Source organism: Manduca sexta, chromosome 4 (assembly GCF_014839805.1).
Source record: "Manduca sexta isolate Smith_Timp_Sample1 chromosome 4, JHU_Msex_v1.0, whole genome shotgun sequence".
Classification (NCBI taxonomy): Eukaryota; Metazoa; Arthropoda; class Insecta; order Lepidoptera; family Sphingidae; genus Manduca; species Manduca sexta.
The window spans coordinates 1,210,415-1,230,111 of NC_051118.1; the positions used below are offsets into that span (position 1 = coordinate 1,210,415).

The 19,697-nt window shown below is 34.3% G+C and overlaps 2 protein-coding genes and 1 long non-coding RNA gene across 3 annotated transcripts; 2 read left to right on the top strand and 1 right to left on the bottom strand.

Annotated features, from left to right (window-relative positions):
- Positions 1-1,776: 1,776 nt before the first annotated feature.
- LOC115456018 (ubiquitin-conjugating enzyme E2 C) lies at positions 1,777-4,117 on the bottom strand. Its single transcript, XM_030184864.2, has 2 exons — positions 3,860-4,117; positions 1,777-2,693 (listed from the first exon to the last, which is right to left on the bottom strand). The coding sequence occupies exons 1-2, from the start codon at positions 3,958-3,960 to the stop codon at positions 2,264-2,266; spliced, it is 531 nt and encodes a 176-aa protein (XP_030040724.1). The 5' UTR covers positions 3,961-4,117; the 3' UTR covers positions 1,777-2,263.
- A 538-nt stretch (positions 4,118-4,655) lies between these two features.
- Positions 4,656-12,569, top strand: LOC115456021. Its single transcript, XR_003939845.2, has 3 exons — positions 4,656-4,716; positions 12,200-12,305; positions 12,418-12,569. It is a non-coding gene; the product is annotated as an uncharacterized LOC115456021 (long non-coding RNA).
- On the top strand, positions 4,903-11,472 carry LOC115456019 (replication stress response regulator SDE2). Its single transcript, XM_030184865.2, has one exon. The coding sequence runs from the start codon at positions 5,056-5,058 to the stop codon at positions 5,773-5,775; it is 720 nt and encodes a 239-aa protein (XP_030040725.1). The 5' UTR covers positions 4,903-5,055; the 3' UTR covers positions 5,776-11,472.
- Positions 12,570-19,697: the final 7,128 nt, after the last annotated feature.

Below are 19,697 nucleotides of genomic sequence, written 5' to 3' on the forward strand. Positions count from 1 at the left end.
TTGCCAATGGACTAGTTTGATTTTGTAATTTTTGTCTATGCAATTTAAAATAATACAATTACATTTAAATGCAGTAACCAATTTGTTGAATTAAGGAAACATATATTTCGAATTTTGAAATAAGAATAAGCTGTTATTTGTTATAATTAGCTGTCTCCCTCACACGTCTAAATCATAATGACAGTGACGTAATTCAGCCGTATGGCATTCTTACTTGTAATTTCTACTCCTTCCGTCGAACTGTATGCATTTATTTTTGGTTGATGTATACCACTTATTATCGAATGCTAATAAATGTGTTGACTAAAGTGAATCAACTGATATTGTAGATAATAAAACAATACAAATCAATTAGATAAGATATCCATTATTTACTGACATGGCTTGTATTAACAAACGTTAATTGCTAAAAAAGATAAATATTTTTTTGGTCACTATAGACCAGTCATACATGTGCGTCAGGATAAGTGCTAGTGCAATATTTAGCATAAAATGAATAGTACTTTAGTTTTACCACCATGGCCAAAAAGGCAGTGGCGTAGTGTGGTTCGGGCGGGACGGAAAGATATGTAAAATATTTTTTTTTGGCGCATGTAAATGACTCCAGGGTTCTTATTGCCCCAGTCGCCCCAGTGTTTTGGGAGAGCAAATGAGTCAGCCACAGGTGGCAACCCGTCCTACGCCACTGCAGACATGACGCTTAACATCAAGCCGATGAGTTCTCTTCTTAACACAAGTGCTACCACAGATTACATAAGTCGCACTCAGAAATACTTTATATTTATTTATGTGACCCGTAAGGCAGTGAGAATTATATTGTTCATGGTTAACTTTGTAATTTAAGTGTATAAATGTAAATAATTGTTAATTTATTAAATGGAACACAATTGAAATAAATGATTAGACATTTTCAGTAGAGTTTTGTTTTGCAATTTCGTTATTACCAGACGGAGGAATCGGCGTTGCTTTCTCTCCAATTTATCCTTCATGTTTCATCTCATCCCTCAGCTTTTTGAGGTTGGACCATCCATTACGATAGTGTAATGCTGACAGCAAGTTTTGCAGCGTTGTTTGGTAACCAAAAAAGAGTAGAAATACCTACAGATCAAGGATTTTAGTAGGCTTATATGTAGGAATATATTTATCAAAACCAGAAACTTTCTCCTCTTCCAAATCCCAAAATTTTAGCGTTTCGTAACTTAAAAGGAACTCTGGATCACTTTGTTGTGCGTCTATATGTCAAGACCCCTTTTCTAGAAGGAACGAAGAGAGGTTTATTTTATTGCAATTTATACAATTACTCTGGTCTGGGGTTGCTTTTAGCTGTGAGAAAGTGAAACGTTTATGTCGCATATTTTGCGAATGCACAAGGGAAGTAAAACCTATAGTGTACTTCCCGTTGACCAAGAATCATGAAACTTGGTAAGAAGCTATGTCTAACAGTACACGTAAAGATTAACAAACCAAACTTATTATTTGCGGTTGGTGCAATAACCGTGTTTAAGGATCGAACGGTACAGATAAATTTGTTCAGTACCAACTTGTTTACTTAGATACCTTACATATATTAATATGAAACCCTCGGTGCGCGAGTCCAAATCACACTTCTGTTTTTTTGTAATATGTACGAGCCATCTCTAATCTTGAGCCTTCAGTGTGATCACAAGGATATAACTTCATAAAGGAATTTCGATTTGTGGTGCATATATTTACTATAAAGACATCTAACGGCAAATGCTCGTACTAAAACTAGAAAGGATACAATAAAACAACAACTGAATTGCACTAAAGAATTGTAATGTCAGTGATCTCTCAATAAGGTACATTTATCCCGTCTCACGTGTTCGCACCCAGGAGGTGCAGGGTGACGAGTTTTTACTGCTTTAGGAAATATGTACTACAATGGCAACAGTATATGGTAACGATAAGTTTCAAAGAAAATAAATGTAGGTGAACTTTATAGTGTCTTTCAGAACATTTTGTATGAAAGAAGTTTTGTTAAGGTAAACAGAAAATAACCACTGTCCTAATTCCAAATATTAAACATCTCAAAATTTTTAGAACAAATAAAATAAAAATAGTTAAGGAAGACAGCATACAGTTAATTACTACAAAGACAGCTTAATATTTCCTAAATAAGATTAATATCAGTCAGTGCATAGAACCTAAGGAATGTATACGACGCAAAAACTCGTCATACCACAACCCCACGTTCAAAACATTCACAACACAAAAAAAAACACAATCAAAAACATCAAACCCACTATGAGTCTTTGTGCTTATTGTAAAAGTCATCTAGATATTTTTTGTACGCAGGCTGATTGGGCCAGAGATATGAGGCTTGTTGGTTTAACGGACTCTGCGTATTAGGCTCTGCTAACAAACTTTGAATGGATAGTAATACAGTACGGACATCATATAAAGCTGTCCATTTATCTTTTAGAATATCTAGACATATTAATCCGCAGGTGTCTACGTTGGGGTGGAAACACGGTGTTATAAATTTGACAGCTGGAGGAGCATACGGGTAAGAATTTGGGAACTCGAGCGACAATTTGTACTTGTGGCCAGCGTACACTGTATCTAGTGGTCCGTTGATGGTGCCTATCCATTTGAAGAGGTTTTCACTCTCGGGGAAAGCTGATATGCCTTTGTCCATGCACCTCATTAGCTCCATTAGTTCCTTTTGAAGTCTGTGGAGAAGAAAGTGATAGATGAGTTACTAAGTTTATGTAATTATATTTGTAGATTTTTCACAAATATGATGAACAATGAGCTCAGAGTAAAAACTTAAAATTGTTACACATCATTATTTCTCAAAACAAAATGTGCAGTAGATTTAAATGGTTCTGATTATTATGACTATGTTAGAAATAGTATTTTACACAATCTGTGTACTGAAGGAACTCTTAAATTAAGGTTTATTCCTAGACTTAATAGCATACTTGTATTGGGCGTGCTGAATGGCAGTACTCTGAAGACCTGGAATCGAATTCTGGACCTCAGATCCTCGGGCAGTGATATTAGGTTTTTTTGCTCAGTACCAGACCAGAGTCTAAAATTTCTACCAGATATAGCAATAGCCTCGGTCTTATCACATTGTGGGTTGGGACCCATTTGGTGAAAAGTCAGTGACTTGGTTGCACCTCTACCTACCCTTTCGAAGATAAAGATGTGATGTATATACCTACCAATCACAAACCCATTATACCTCTGACACTATTCATAGTATTATTACTGACTGATGTAGATACCAACTTTTAGAGCATTCCAGAGATAATTATTCATATCTCATGGGCTTATTGGTCAGTCCATGAGATAAGAATGTGATACTTTATATTAAGAGTTGAGTAATAAAGAAAATTGGGTCACACTTAATTATGTATAAAAGACTGCTTACATATTGTAACATATTTTATGAAGCTATCTTACTGCAAATATATTGTCTAGTTATATACCGAATCTTTGCATAGTTTTAACTTCAGAATGGCTGCCAAACCCTACTAGTGTGTCTCTAGACATTTTTACAACTTTACCCTCCAAAGTATAAAAAAAAACAACTGCACTTATAATGTTAACTGGACATTGGTAAGGGCTATAAGTAATTGTTATAGTATCTTATTAGGAAATGAAATTTATAAAATCCAAACTTGTGGAACTAGTAATAGTAAGTTTGCCCCCATAAATAGTAAATTAATAAATTTCATATTGCATAAAACCGTTATGCAAAGAAACATTTTAACAATAAAACAATGACTAACAGCTCTTTGTCTCCACTGAACATTATCATACAACCCCAAAAACCGATAAAATCAACAATAAAATTCGTAAATGAATAGTATAATGTAAATGTACTTACCGTTTGCTAACTGCATGATTATCTTTCAATTTAATTGTGTCTTCATTCTGTTTAGCTGGATTAGACGAAGAGGCATAATGTGGATTGATATTTTGAGCCATTATTTTATCAAAAAATTGTAATAATTCGCCACAAATTTCACCAAGCCCACCAGATTTCAGTTATGGGACACAACTTCCTGTTAAATTTGAAAAAGCTCAAATTTTATTGGATATCGTCAGCAACTTGACAGCGGAATGTAATGGCGGCATTTGACGTACACTACAGCGCCATCTATAATATCGATAATGACCGAACCACAGATACATAATAAAAACACTCCAGTCAATCCAGTATTTCTACATTTTTATATAAAACAATGTTATATGTTACATACTACTATTATGTTTTTGTTTTCTTGACGTTTATAATATTTCAAAATAAATGATTGTCCTGAAATTGTCTTGAACTCAAAACTTTCCCCTATCGGTTTAAACCAAAATTATTGTAGAAAATTGAGTACCTACACACCTACCTCAATATTTTTCTTTTTACTGTCCTACTTTGTTATAGAACAGTAAAAAGAAAAATATTGAGGAATATAAATCGTTTATGTTCGTAAATTTCAAATCAAATTTGCTCGTTCCTGATATAAAACTTGAATAAAAAAAGGAAATTGCTTAACCTACTTTCACTTTCTATAGTGAATTTATTGTTCATTAGAGCATGAAATTGGAAATCTGCAACGGGATTATTTAATATCAAAAAGGAAAACCTTTTGTAGCCTATTTAAGATGTAGAAATCTGTAATTACGCTTAGTTTTGATTAAAGTTTCATTGGGATATAGCGTAATACCTGAACTACTATGGCGTTTAAAGTGAGTATCACATAGATTTTATTCAAACGATTAAAGATTATTAGATTTAAGACTCAGTACTAGTCCATTTATTTCTAATGTAATTATTAGTAGCAGTACTATTTTTTTTTCATTTTTTTTGTATGTATATCCGATACTGGTCATGATTCATAAATCAACATTTAATAAGTTCATTCCTCGTTCACGTTCATTTTCATTCGTTCTTCGTTGTTTTTTTACATTTGTGCATTGCGTAGCAATTTAATAATTGTTAATTAGACTAAATAAAAATAGTTTAAGTGGTTGTAGTGTGCATGTTATTTTTATGCATCAACGAAAGTTACTGAGAAAAACAGCATAATGGGGTTCAATATATATTTCGAAAATCTATTAGTACCCAATACAGATTGCAATACTTTGTCACAATTGATCGGTGAAGTTTCGCAAAAATATGGTGTCCCTATCGATGATTTATACGTGACTATAAATGGAAAGAGAGTTACAGAAGACTTGGAACTGGAAAACATTAACAATGTTGTTCGCTTATCATCCAAACTCATCGGGGGGAAAGGCGGATTCGGTTCCATGTTACGTGCTATTGGTGCACAAATTGAGAAAACCACTAACCGTGAAGCATGTCGCGACCTCTCCGGACGGCGATTACGTGACATTAACGAAGAAAAACGTCTTAGAAAGTGGTTAGAGGGGCAGGAGGAGCGCGAGAGGGAAGCGGCTGACCGCAAACAAAAGAAATTAGAACGACTTATTGCTGAACCGAAGATAGACGTGAAGATCAATCCGGAATACGAGAAAGAGCGCCGAGCATTACCAGACCGCGTCAGCGCCGCGGTAGACGCCGGCTGGCAAACCGCGAGTACTTCAGACAATAGTCTGAAAAGGAAGGCGGAGATTGAGAAATCTAAAGCTAAAAAGAAGAAATTGTGGATCGACGCGGACCTGTCTGACTGCTCTTCGTTGAGTGACGATGATGATGAAGAGGAGGCAGTTAAGAAGAGTCCAGGACAATCCACATCAACAGACAGTGGTAATGAATCAGATAAATCTGAGGATAAACATTAAATATGAATTACTAGCTCTAGGCTATTACTTTTCATCTGGACATACTTGAGTTAAAGATTATTGGGACGCAGTGTAGTTACATGTTATAGAAATAGTTTGAGAATTAGTAGATTCAAGGATTGCCCCCTACTTGTTCATTTCTATGAACAATCAGTTAACTGATTTGTAAATAGCATGACACTTTATTTCATCAGGCATTTGAGATAACATGTAATAGGGTGTGGCCTCTATATCATTGTGTATGTTTTTCATAAATACTTGTAACCAGTAACAATTTTAATGTTTTTATCATCCTGTAATAATACATTAAGATAATCTTGTATTAACTATGGGTGCATAAGTTGCATCTTAGATTAGACATGGAATAATAACAATTAATTGATAACCAAAGCAATTGAAACTATGGCTAGAAATTAACTCGTGGGTCCTCTCAATGTGACATTGTCATTTACGTGTGTCGCGGGAATATAACCTTATATACTACATAATAAGGTTGTTTTTCCCTGACACGTGTAATGTCACGCGTAATGTCATGTGGCTGTCGGGCTCGCCGGCAAGCCAAGAGAGGACACACGAGTTAATATACATAGGTAATTCAACTATTTGGGTATAAACATGTATAAGTATTCTTAGAACATTATTGTAATGAGGGCTTCAAGCTATAAGGGTGTATTTATAAAAGTAGAGTAGTTTGCTCTAGAAGTAGCCTATTTAAAATTTGTTGGGGTTGTACAGGGCAGTGTGAATGGGCACCTATTTAATGTCATATATATAAAGTGCACCCTCAAGGTGGACAGATGATCTAATAAAATTTGCAGTAGATTGCTGGGTATGGGTCGCTTACAGTAGGTCAATCTGGATATCTTTGGGAGAGGCCCATGTCCAGCAGTGGTCATCTAGCGACTCATGATAACGATTTAGTTTAATGTAGGTATGGGCCAAGAGCCCCTAAAGCTCAGGGGTCCTGGCTAATATGGCTGGGCCTCTGCCTTTGATTATTATACAATTACTATTTTGTAGATAAAAACCTAAATATACTATAAAATATATATGCCTACTTCTAATCTAATATTTTTTTTTTCAAAAATAATATCTAATAACAATATATAATATAAATTTAGATGTTCTTACTAATATTTCAACTGCTCTGCTTTATAAAAAAAAATGTTTTCAAGCCCCCAATATGCTTCTAATAGTTGTTTTAGAATGCTTGGATTATAGATGCTATATAGCACATTATATTTTCCAACAATTGGTAGATTAAAAAAAATATAGTTATATTATGCTCATTTAACTGTTAATATCCACTCATAACATTATTAAGGAGTGTCTAAACTAGGAATATCTAAATACAGCATTTTCACTTTTAATCTATTACATAATATATTTAATAAAACCTTTTTATATGCATGTATCAATTATAAGTGATCTTAAATTCCTCTAGGAGTTAGGTGGGCTATGTAAAAGATATGTCCAAACAAGTAGTTATGAATTTATTCCTTCATATTCTTCATGTTTTAAACATATTACATGTTTATTCATAATCCATACCTAATACAGGTAATCAATGCTATAACAATATAGTTATAATAACATAACTTAAAATAACTTTTTTGAGGAAAACTTATCTTTGTAAAATCACTCAAATTACATGTAACATTGACTTATAAATAAATTAATTGTGCATTTTCAAATTGTTTAGGTAATAGTTACAGAAATAGGTTTACCAATTTGTCTTTTATAATAATATATAGTTAAGAACATTGGGTTGAATAGACTACTTTGAATATAGTTATAAAATAAGAAAATTACATTAGTTGTGACTGGCAAGAATGGTTTGGAATTCTTATCATCAGTAGAAAACAGTTTAAATTGCCACAAAGCCTTCATTTGCTTTATTATACGCTTAAAATATGAATAGAGGGAATAACTTTTGCAAGTAAATAAAAAAAAAAATTTGATAGTATAGGCCATTCTTGTTCATGTTATTGTTAATTTATATTGAGATTCACTTTTCGGAAATAGTTTAGAATATTTTCTATATGGCTGTACTTTTGAACCTTGTCTATGAAATGCTGTTTTTTCACACTATTACTAATAATATATAATATACATGCACTAGCATGCTTCCAAATAAGATTATGGTTAGTTGTAACATCTATGGCTGATTATAAAGTCATCCTATCGCTATTTTCAGGATAGCTAAAATATATAAATCAGAAAATGTATCATAGTTGATTTGACATTCTTACAGCTGACTTGTTTTGATTCATCCTTACTAGTGATCCGTGGTTGGGATCGATTATTATTGTAAGCCATTAGTTGTCTAATGAAAGTTAAAATTTAGATGTTAGTTAAATGTAACTTTTAAATAATACAGCATTTAATCTGTCACATATTTTAGAAATTAATTTCGCACGGGTGAACTTTAGCATGCATAGATTGCTTCAAAAGATGATCTGAAAGGTATCAAAATTGCACCAAAATTCATGAATTATGCTAGTACTATAAAAATATATTAAAGCTTTGTTTCACAACTTACAAGACAGTTAATGCTGAATGCGCTCTTTTGTTTACTATTCATTTGGGAGTTTGACTTTTGTATTAGGTCGCCCTACATTCGACGATTAGCATTTCTCAGATATCATGAAAAATACTTTATATAATAATATTTTATGAGTTTTGAATTTTGAGAATTGAACTCAATATCTAATTAGTTTTAACAGCACTATTTAATCGAAATTAGACTTAAAATCCACACACCAAATCTGCCATTATGCCAACAGAGTCGATGGCTTAGTGCCAGGGTCCTCCTTTGCTTCAGACCGAAATTTCGGCGAGTTACTTTTAGGTCCTAACTGTGGTAGTAAATTCAGGTCAATGACTGACGTTAAATTTGCATCAAGTTTGAGTTAGGCGCCTCCCACTAAGGCTTGTAGAACGGCTCTCCCCATAGTCCGTGGCGCCCCAGAAGCCCGTCCGAATTCTGACCTTCCAGTCATAGCGCCAGCCATATCAATGACTAATTGCTTAAGCGACGTTAATTCCAAACCACCGAAATCTAATCGACGAACCGCCATATTCAATAAACGATCTCAATCGCTTTTTTCGTTCCATCGGTAAAATTGACCAATCAGAACAATTTATTTTGACATGCTTATTTTCGGGAATTGGATCGAAGATTAAGATTCAGATCGTTTATTGAAAACGGCTATAACCTCCTGCCTGTTACTGCCGACGGCCTATTGACCCGACGGCAGTCAGCTTGAGTCGCCAGGTCGACATATTTGGTGTGTGGAATGCCCACACTCTTTAGAATGTAATTAAGTTAGACTGCACTTATGCACTTCATGTAAAGGTGATTTTTACATTGCGTTTATAAATGAAACCATGTAGTCGTCATTATCTCTGCTAACATTATGCCAAAAATCATGATTATGGAATATTTACACACTTTTTTATGGTTTTGTAGTTTACTGTGAATATGGCTTGTTGCATGAGTGTATTTCTGACTGATAGTATGATGTCGCTGCAACGAATTCTCTTAGAGGAGTAGTAGTGGCATTAAGGCGCGTAAAATTAAAATAACTTTCATTGATATTTATTATGTTCGAAACTTACACTTTTTTACATCTACAGTACGAGTAACTTATAATTTTTTTTCCCATTAGGATATGGTTTCATTTACTATCGCAATGTCAAAATGACCCTGTATTAAAATTTGGAAGTCTTAGTAATAATCCTCTCAATTTGTCAATTTGTATTAGGGATTTATTGAATAAGTTAGTATAATTTTAGTGATATAAGGAAAGACATCCGCTCGCCGCGTCAATTTATAATGTTATAGATTATTGCATTTTTCGAAAATGTAATCTAGGATACTTTGATATATTAATAACTTTTTAATAATTAATTATAACTTATGGAATAGTAATTACTTTGTAATGTAAAAAAATAGTGTAATATTGATAGCTATAAATATGGTGTTACTGCCCTATTTAATTCTTAGTTCATTAATAAAATTACTCTGTATGTAATCACGTACGTCAAGTGAAAAATAAAATAAATAGGATTTACTTCAAACAAATAAAATAAAATTACAATTAAACTTAGTATGTATAGAGTATAGAAAATTTGGAGTTTTGAATTTGTTCAACTATTTATGTATGTGTCTAACTGTATAGTTGTGCTCAAATTAATGTATATGTGGATAAAGATCAATTGAATGTGTAACGTAATTATATGTAATGTCTTGTTAAAGTAGACATTCATTTGGGGCTGACCCTACTTACCTATTAGTCTAAGTGCTGATAGACATTTTTGGGGAGTTTTGAGCCAATGTAAAACATTGTTAATTTTTTTTCTATTTGTACCTAAATACGATAAAGCAGACGTGGTCAAAGGGTTATAGGTCTTACTTTTGCGTATAATGTTTGAGGAATTTTAAAATTTTAATATCTTAGATTTTAGTGAGATTTAAAAAATTAAAAAGCCACGCCCTTTAATTGGGTTGCAAGCTTAGTCATATGATTACTATTTTTACTTAAAAAAATCGAAATGTTTTCAATAATGATTTGTATTACTTCAAACACCTTCCGAAAATGTCTATGGGCTCTAGCTATATGTTCATTGTAGCCATGGTCTAGTGGTAGTCTTTACGGCCCAGATGTCCCTGGTCAGGCAACATTTCGTTTAGGTTTATAACAATTTGCCCGGGCAGCCAGTCCCGGGACTGGCTTCTCGTAAATCTAAGCCAGTTTTCTGAATTATGCATGATATGTTGTGCCGATCCCACGGTGCATGGAGGCAAGGCGAATGAATTGGTATTATAAAATATGTAAAATTTTAGGAGTAATAAGATTTCGTAGATTGCGTCCCATTTTTTTCTGATTTCGAATTAGTTATGCCAAAATGTACCCACTCGACATTCACGTAATTAATCCAAATGAGATACTTCTGTTATTGTTATGTGGAACCAATCTATAATTTAGTAAAACCCTGCAAAACAACCATTTGTGAGGGCTGCGAGCGCCTAAAGCGTTCACCTAAAACGGTGTGTTTCTATAAGTTGGCCCTTGAGAGGGTAACAGACGTATAGGGTTAAAAAAAAGTATGTAACAAACAACAATTCACAAAGGTTTAAAAAGAACTCGTATATTTTGGTATAACTCGGTCCAATTATTTGAACACTTTTAAAATAGATGACTGTACGAACAATTTGCTTGTAATTAATACTTATAGATGTGTATTGTAACTGTATATAAATGAAAAATGTTTTTGAATATTTAATGTGCACTTATAATGAACAACACTCTTATAATAATTGGTTTCTAAATAGTTTTGATTGTACTTAATTGTAATTTTTGTAAATAAATGTCTTAAGGCCCTTCCCTCAGCAAAACGGCGCGTTAACCGTATTTTTAGAAACTATTTGAAATTTATAATCTTTTTGCAATATGTTTTCTTTACTTTTGTTGTTCAATGTCAATTGATGTTGCCACTAAAATTGTTGATTTCGTATTTCTCCTAAAGTATACATGATTTTGACTTGCTACCAACACTTAAATAAACAACGTTGTAAGAAATTTTAAGTAATTATTCGTAATCTGCATATCCCCGCCCGTAATCCACGTTGCCACCTAGTATAGAGCGAATTGCCAAGACCGTTTGCTCGGGGAAGGCCTTAACTAAAAACTACTCATTATCTTTTATTCAAATCTTTACTCACCTTTTTTAATTTATACTTAATATACAAGTTGTTGTTTTGCATCCCCGCCATATTTACAGAGGTTGGTATACTTTAATACTTATAAAACACGAATCAATGAAAAAATAAGTATCGAAAATTACACTTTCGTGTTTACTTCAGTGTTTAGACGCGCGCCGCGGCCGCCGTAACTAGCCTAGCCGTGTATATTGCAAACAGCTGGTGCCATAGATAATACACTAATATAGGAAGCTGGTGCCATCCGTGTGCGTCTGAGCTATTCGCGTTGCCGTGGGGTCCTATTCTGACATGTACGTGGGGGTTAATTCTGAATCATCGTAAAATAATTTAATCCAATATACGGATATCAGCTTGAGGTAGGACTTACATTGTATAATTAGATGAATTTGTGTACCCATTACAATGGACTCTTCAAATATGGCGGGGATGCAAAGCGACCCCTTGTATATATAATTGTGAAAAAAGAAACCTTTGTAGTATGTCCTAGAAAAACTGTAAACCGTAAAACTGTATAGAAATTTTATAACAGTGCCATCTATACGTGTTTAGAGCATTCATAAAATTATGTAGTTTTGCTAGGCGATACAAGATGGTATTATTTTTGATTTTTAGTTACTCTATTGCCCGCTAGATGGCGATATTTTATAGTAGAGTCCTGTGTTGGAGCCACATTGATGAAATATTTTTTCTGTTCAGAAAAGTTTCTGGATCTTAATGATGTTGTCTACCCTATTGATGCTGGCATCAGCGCGGCCGCAGGAGTTCGAAGACGATGAAGATGGTCATAGTAATGATAGAAAAGGTAAATCTTCGACTCTACTGTCTAGATTGTTGTAAATTTCGTGTTTTAATAAATAGTTAATTTAATTGATGATTAGCTGTGTTTACTAAAAAAATACTTTCTATTTTTTCAGATGATGTCGCCCGAGTTCAAATAAAAGTGTACCGGGGACCAACAAAGCATGATGGATATGCTCCCTGGGGTTTCTGGGTAAAACAACCTACCGATGAAGAATAATGCATGTTTTATAACGATTTCTTTAGTTAATTAGATACTTAATAACAATTAAATTTGTTTAGTATTACAAAATAATTTTATTAGTTTATGCTACTGTCACATAGATGGCACTATCACATTTATTGACAACCAAAGATTTTTAGTAGGAAAAGGCATCAAAATATTACCAATGTAAGCGATATTTTACTTTAATAATTAGTTTACTTTCTTTATAAGTGTACTTATATCTTTAAATAAAATACATTAATTCAGTTTATTTTTATTTTACCCTAATTTCTGCTCACGCTTCGCCCTTGAAAAACCTTATTTTCTACAAAAAAAAAAAAAATTGGCCGTGTCAGACAATGTTGCATCATATTAGAAATAAAAGCTCCAAAAATTGGCGCGTATACACAAAAAAGCTTCAGTTTTATATTAGTAAGGATATTGTAGCATAGAGTATTGTATTAATGTCCTTGAACACTGGAAGTACCGTTAAAACTGGTGTAGCCGATTAGCTCATACAATCAGATTACAAAGCGTCTCGGTATGGTCACGTGTAAAAAAACATGACTTTAAGTTTCAAGTAATGTTTTATTTCGATAGAGTCTGCCAGTGATGGATATCTGTATGTGCCCGGATAGCGACCAAAGAACTTTTTTCAAACAGGCCGGCATAATTTTGTCGACTGCCGAGGAGTAATCTCTCATCAGTCGACATTGTATCTGGCCCCACTTCGCTTAGCATCAGGTGCAGTGGGACAGCTTTGTTGTGCCCGTATATAAAACGCGTCAAGGTGTAGAGATATTTGTCTGTAGAAACTCATGCCAGTTCGGTTGCAGTAGTTTGATATTTATGAACACACAAATTTTACACCGTACAATGATTCTATAGGAATTTTGCATGTAGGCAGTAGTTAAATGTTAATATAAGATGCCATAAAAATAATTGCTTGAACTAAAAGTGTGTGGGTAGGCATATAATAAGAGGTAGGCATTATGCGAAAATATAATATGTAAGACGCAAACACATATACAATTAAGTAGTCAAACTTTTATTCGTGTAAATTAAAATAAAAGAACGTGTTGCCGATGCATTCTACATTTTAATTACTGTATTTACACATTACAACGGTGCAAATAAATACAAGACAGTGTGTGGGTTCATTCTATGAATTGAGGCTGACAATACGGAGTCAACATCTTAGTCCAAAACTGACGCTTCGGAACGTTGGATAACTAGCTAGACACTGCTCTAATAATAAATAAACATAGTAAGCTATGTGTTTTGAAAACAACGTCGAGTAAAGCGCATACCAACGTCAGTTCGTCTAAGTACTCTATGCGTACGCGCTATAACCACGCTTTAAATCAAATGCTATTAGCAACATAGAGGAGTTAAAATATCGAGATGAAAGAGAATCTGGCGATACGTCATACAGGTGTGGCACATCGACGAAACCGAAGCTTCCTGGGCTTTATAATAAAGCTTAATGTATCTATATACAACGTAACTGCTTGCGGTTGAATGTATATATATATTATGAACAACACAAAACATGTCGAAGAATGTAACAAAGGAAACGATTAAACTTCGCAACAATGCCTTATTTTCTGCGTCTGTCTTACAGATTTATTAGTCCCATCGCAATGTCTATATCTACCGCCCAGCAGCAGTGTTTAGTCACTGTTGTGTTCCGGTTTGAAGGACATTGTAGCTAGTGTAACTAGTGGACATAATAAGACTTAACATTCACAGGATGACGAGCGCAGTACCAAACAATACTTTGTATTTCATGGTGTTGGATGATGTTTCTACTGTTTATGGGCGATCGTATCGCTTACCATCAGGCGAGCGTCAAGCTCGTCTCGTAATTCAAAACAATAGAAAAAAAGCTTATTCTAGGCTCCGGGCTCATACTGAGTAGGAAAACTCAATACTTATCACTGAATCCGACCTGAGACCTCAGCGCGGTAGTTGTTATTCAGTTTACATATACACCCACATTCTTAATATAAACCAGATGTCGACCACTTTAAACAAGTTTGTTTATGGTATCTCATATTATTCTAAGTGTATGGTGCATGTTAGGATGAAAATCTCAAAATTAAAAATATAAAATCGACGTTGCTTTATACAAGACTTTTGTAGGCATACCATATAACGTTATTAAAATTGCTAGCTAAGTAAGAAAAATATTTGAACAAATATACGAAAACAATATTTAATTTTATGTAGCCACGGATTCCAAAATTATAACTAGTATATAGGTACTTAATGCTAAAAATTTTTTGATTATAGTGGTTTTTGAAGTCAGTTAACCTATTTTTAAAACGTTTTTATTTGTAACTAAAATAAATACGGGTTGCTTGTGGCTTTGCTCGTAAAAATCTCGAACTTAAGATTTAGATAAGCTAATTAAAAAATTTGATACCTAGCGGTGAAGAATCTCTTAATCGTTCTTACATTTCCAATTTGTTTTGATTGGTTGTATCGTTTTAACAACAAGCCTGCCAATAGTCCTCAGGGTATCTAGTAACTTATTGCTGCCAGCACTATTCCCTTTTTATAATATTAAAAAAACACTTTCTCAAGTAAATAGTCTTTATAAAGGCCTTGCTCGTTATTCAGTTCTACTAAAATTAATATGTGACAAATATCTTATTAATAGTGTGCCGTATCTACCGATGTCGTTATCTACAAATAACTTTTCAACGTAATCCTTATCAGAGTGTAAATATCAAACATTATTGAGGTATATTTCCAAAAATATTTTTAAACAACGTTTGTTTAGTTCCGTTCGCATGAAGGTCTTATCGGTGTAAACGTTCAATTGTGCGTTTCTAAGATAAAAGGACCCTTTAAGTTAAAGTAGGTATAAGTTTAATAATACATTCTGTATTACGCGTTAAGTTACAATCGACTCCAGGGGTATAGCCAAGTTCTGGATTTAGCAAATTAAAAAACAAAAATTGTGCATTTATATTCACATTCATTCATATTCATTTTAAAATATAACAGAAGAGTGTCCAGCCTGAAGACTGCAACCTATCAATTTGTAGTTGAACAAACTGTATTTCGATGTGTATATCCGAGAGCGCGAGGGGGGGGGGGGTCGGGCTGGTTAGGTCTCGTCCATGATAGACTTCTAATAATTTTACATAAACTTTTAGATAGGGGCGAGTTTCGCTATATTGGGCATTGATAAAATTAATTTTTAGTGCTTTTGACAAAAAACCTGACGTAAGTACACATAAGAAAGATAAAATAATGTCGTCTTGTAATCTTGGAATCACTTGTCGACGAAATAATAATTTACTAAATCATTTTTAATGTTTTTGGTATTTGAAGTTAATGGGTTCTTAATTAATAGGAAAATAATGTTTTATGATATTAATGAGATGCATTAGGCACTCTATAGGTGCGAAAGTAAATCTGATAAGCTTTTATGGCTAAACTACTGAATTAATTTCGATGAAATTTTATATGTAGATCGTTTGACAGCCTGAGAAGGACATAGGATACTTTTATCCCAGGAAAGTATACCTAAAGCTCGAGTTTTATCCCGGGGAAACTTTTTGACTCAGACGGAGCCGCGAGCGGAAGTTAATTATAAATGATATTTTGATTTCCCGCACTAATTTATAATTTATATTATTCTTAGGAGGTAGACATTAGTCTTGGTGTGGCTGTTACTCGCCCAACAGTAAATGTGTTGCTAATTGTTGCTGTTATTGCTTCATTTTTACAAAAAAAAGTAGGGATGAATATATTAATAATTATTTTTTTCCTTAGTTACCCGGATATGGCCATTTTAGCTCATTAGGAATATATTAATAAAATTTTAATTAATATGTGTTTTTCCTTGACTAATTTTCGATGTTTTTTTAAAGATAAATATCGAAGGTTTCTGATAAGCATATATTTCTAATATCTACAATTACGTTCATTATTTATCTGTTTATTTATTTATAATGAGGACAACCAGTGTAGAGCAGCAAATTTTCGCAGCAATATACAGCGCAAGAACTTCCAGATATTTTTACACTAGCGGCAATATCTGTTGTCTGAACGCGATAAACTCAAAAACTACCCAACGGATTTTGATAAAATTTGGTATGGAGTTTGAGACCCTGGGAAGGACATAGGCTGCTTTCTATCCCGGGAACTTCTTACACGAGGGCGGAACCGCGAGTATAAGCTAGTAATTCTATACTCATGCACTGCCCTGAGTCTTGTAAGTTTCAAAATTTTCAGTAGTCAGTTCGTCGTGATTGTTTTCATGGTACAGCCTCGGATCTCGGGGGGCGGGGGGGGGGGGGGGGGGGTTCTGGGGTTAAGCTGCGGCCCATGGCTCGGGCGGCAAATTCAGAGGACGGCTAATTCAAACTTTGACTACTGAGACATCCAGAACATTACAGACATAAAGTATTTCCCGCGGGGCGCGAAATGATGATGATGATGATGACAAAGATAATAAGATTTAGGCCCGCCTTCAAAAAATTCAAGATCCGGGACTGACATGGTAAAATGCGCCGTATTATGCTCATTCCTTTGACACCCTGTATTTATAGGCTTCCTACACAATATTAAATATGTAAGTATTGAGGAAAATAGCAGAGGTGAATCAAATGGATACCGGTTTAGGTTTAGGTTTAAAGGTATTATAGTATGGAGATCAATGACGTTTTACAAATAGACGCGTTATAGACTAACAAAATTGCAAATAGGAACAGCGCAGTCTTTACTATAGTCACAGCCCTAGCAGCTCGCATTGATACGGCCCGAGTGGATCTGAGTGTGCCCGAGCGTCGACCGCCCCGTCGCGTCGCCATGAAAGTCAAATAAAATGCAGTTATTAGTTACAAAATAAGTTAAATAGTGTATACTTATTACTAACGTATGAAATTAAACGTTTTTTTCATTCACAGTTGGAGTATAATTTGTTCATCGTCTAAAAACACAGAAAGTCAGTTTATTTATAAAAATACAAAAAGTTAATAAGCCGACTAGCCGCGACAGTGGTTGGAGTTATAGTGAGAAACTCCCAACTATCACTGCCTGACCCGGGATTCGAACCTAGGCCCTTAGAGCAGTGACCGTACCGCTTACGCAATACAAACACGTCACTGAGGCAGCCATAGATATAATATTATGGATGAAAGAATGCACTTTATTGCCACAGAGGTAGGTTATGAAACAAGTAGGTACCTATATTAACAAGGAAAAACAACAATAATTAGGTATTAGGTATACCTACAGCGAGTAAGTAGGTATTAAGTGAGATGCATGCGCACATCGTCGCAACAAAAAGTGCAATTACTATAATAAAAAATATATCTACAGGGTTGTTTAACATTGCGTTATTAAATAAAACCACAGACTCGTCTTTACCTCTGCTAACTTTGTACCAAAATCATCCACGATTCACCAATATTTTCACGAAAATATCCAAGTTGTAGTTTTTTGGAATTTTGATAATTTTATAGTTTAGTGCGTATATGGCGTGTGTGTGAGTGTATTTCTCACTGAAAGTATGATATTGCCGCTGCGATCAATTCTCTTAGAGTAGTAATAGTGGTATTAATGCGCGTAAAATTAAAATTACTTTTTATTGTTATTTATTTTCCTCTAAACTTACACTTTTTATTTTACATCAGCGGTTCGAGTAACTTATTGTAAACTGTTATTTTCGAGAAGAATTAGATCTGTATGTGATTTTATATTATTATGTATATTGTAAGGGACAATACAATTATACAATAGTTCCAAACAGCCGCTGCGCGAGGCGCCAAGGCTGTATCATAATCAATGAATAAATTGGGTATTGCGTTAGTGTTTTATTGGAATCAATGATATAAATTGGTGGCCTAAAAATGTATAAATAAGTACTAATAGGAATTAATCTTCTCTTATAAAGTAAACATTTTTTTTTATTATTTCAAAGAATAGGCGCGTTTGCCGTTCGCTTGATGGTAAGCGATACGACCGCCCATAAACAGTAAAAACACCATCCAACATCTTGAATTACAAAGTATTGTTTGGTATTCCACTGCGTTCGCCATCCTGAGACATGAGATGTTAAGTCTTATTATGTCCAGTAGTTACACTGGCTACAATGTTTTTCAAACCGGAACACAACAGTGACAACACGCTGCTTGGCGGCAGAAATATACAATTCAGTATTAAACCTATCACTTTACATCATAGTATAGTGTTTTTCTTCAATGGTATTTTTTCCATGAACAATGAATTTATTCACATCTATTAAACAATGTTACTAACAACCAAACATTGTTTCATAACTATAGTGTGATTTTAATCTCGCTAATATTATAAATGCAAAATTTTGTTAATGTTTGGACGTATTTATATTTGGATGTAGCTTAGTTCAGCCGCACTACCTTTGTCTTTGTTTGTTTACGTGATATTGTAATCTGTGGAAACTGTTGTGGATAATTTGTTTTTAATTTATAAGCGCTAGGTTTTTTATCTGTAGTTTTCCAAATGAAGTAAAATAAAGTATGTGTGTGGTAGAAGTAAACGCAGAAAAAGCTAGACGGATTGGAATGAAGTTTAGCATATACACCATGTTCTGGAATAACATACATAACATCACGCATTTTATCCCCGAAGGGGTATGCAGAGGCGCAACTAGGGCACCCACTTTTCGCCAGGTATGTTCCGTCCCATGATGTGATAGGGGGCGAGCCTATCGCCATATCGGGCACAAATTCCAGACTCCGGGCTAATACTGAGCAGAAAAACCCAAATATCACTTTGCCCGAGCCGGGATTCGAACCCAGGACCTCAGAGCGCTATTGTACCGGACGTGCAATACAACTACGCCACCGAGGCAGTCTCCACCGAGGCAGTATATATATATATATATTTCTGGAATAACACAAACACATTTTTTTTCCGGTAATTTGCTCACACGGGAAATAATAGGATGTTTATATAGATGGCGTTAGTGTACTACTGGTGGCGTTTTAAATAGGTAAGTATGGTGTTTTAGGGACTTTAATAGCGGCCGAGGCTTCTCACGCGGGCAAAGCCGCGAGCGACAACTAATAGTTGACTGTTCGTTGACTTATCAGCAGATATAGCTTGGAAAAGGCCCTCGCGTCGATTACTTGTTATCTATAAAATTATAATAACGTGATTCATACTTTTAAATCCTGATCGCTATAATAG

Bases quoted from the DNA above. Each gene is read 5' to 3' on its own strand.
- LOC115456018 (XM_030184864.2), bottom strand. From the start codon at position 3,960: ATGGCTCAAAATATCAATCCACATTATGCCTCTTCGTCTAATCCAGCT. The intron at 2,694-3,859 runs GTAAGTACATTT...TCTTCTCCACAG, and splicing joins AATCATGCAGTTAGCAAACG to ACTTCAAAAGGAACTAATGG.
- LOC115456019 (XM_030184865.2), top strand. From the start codon at position 5,056: ATGGGGTTCAATATATATTTCGAAAATCTATTAGTACCCAATACAGAT.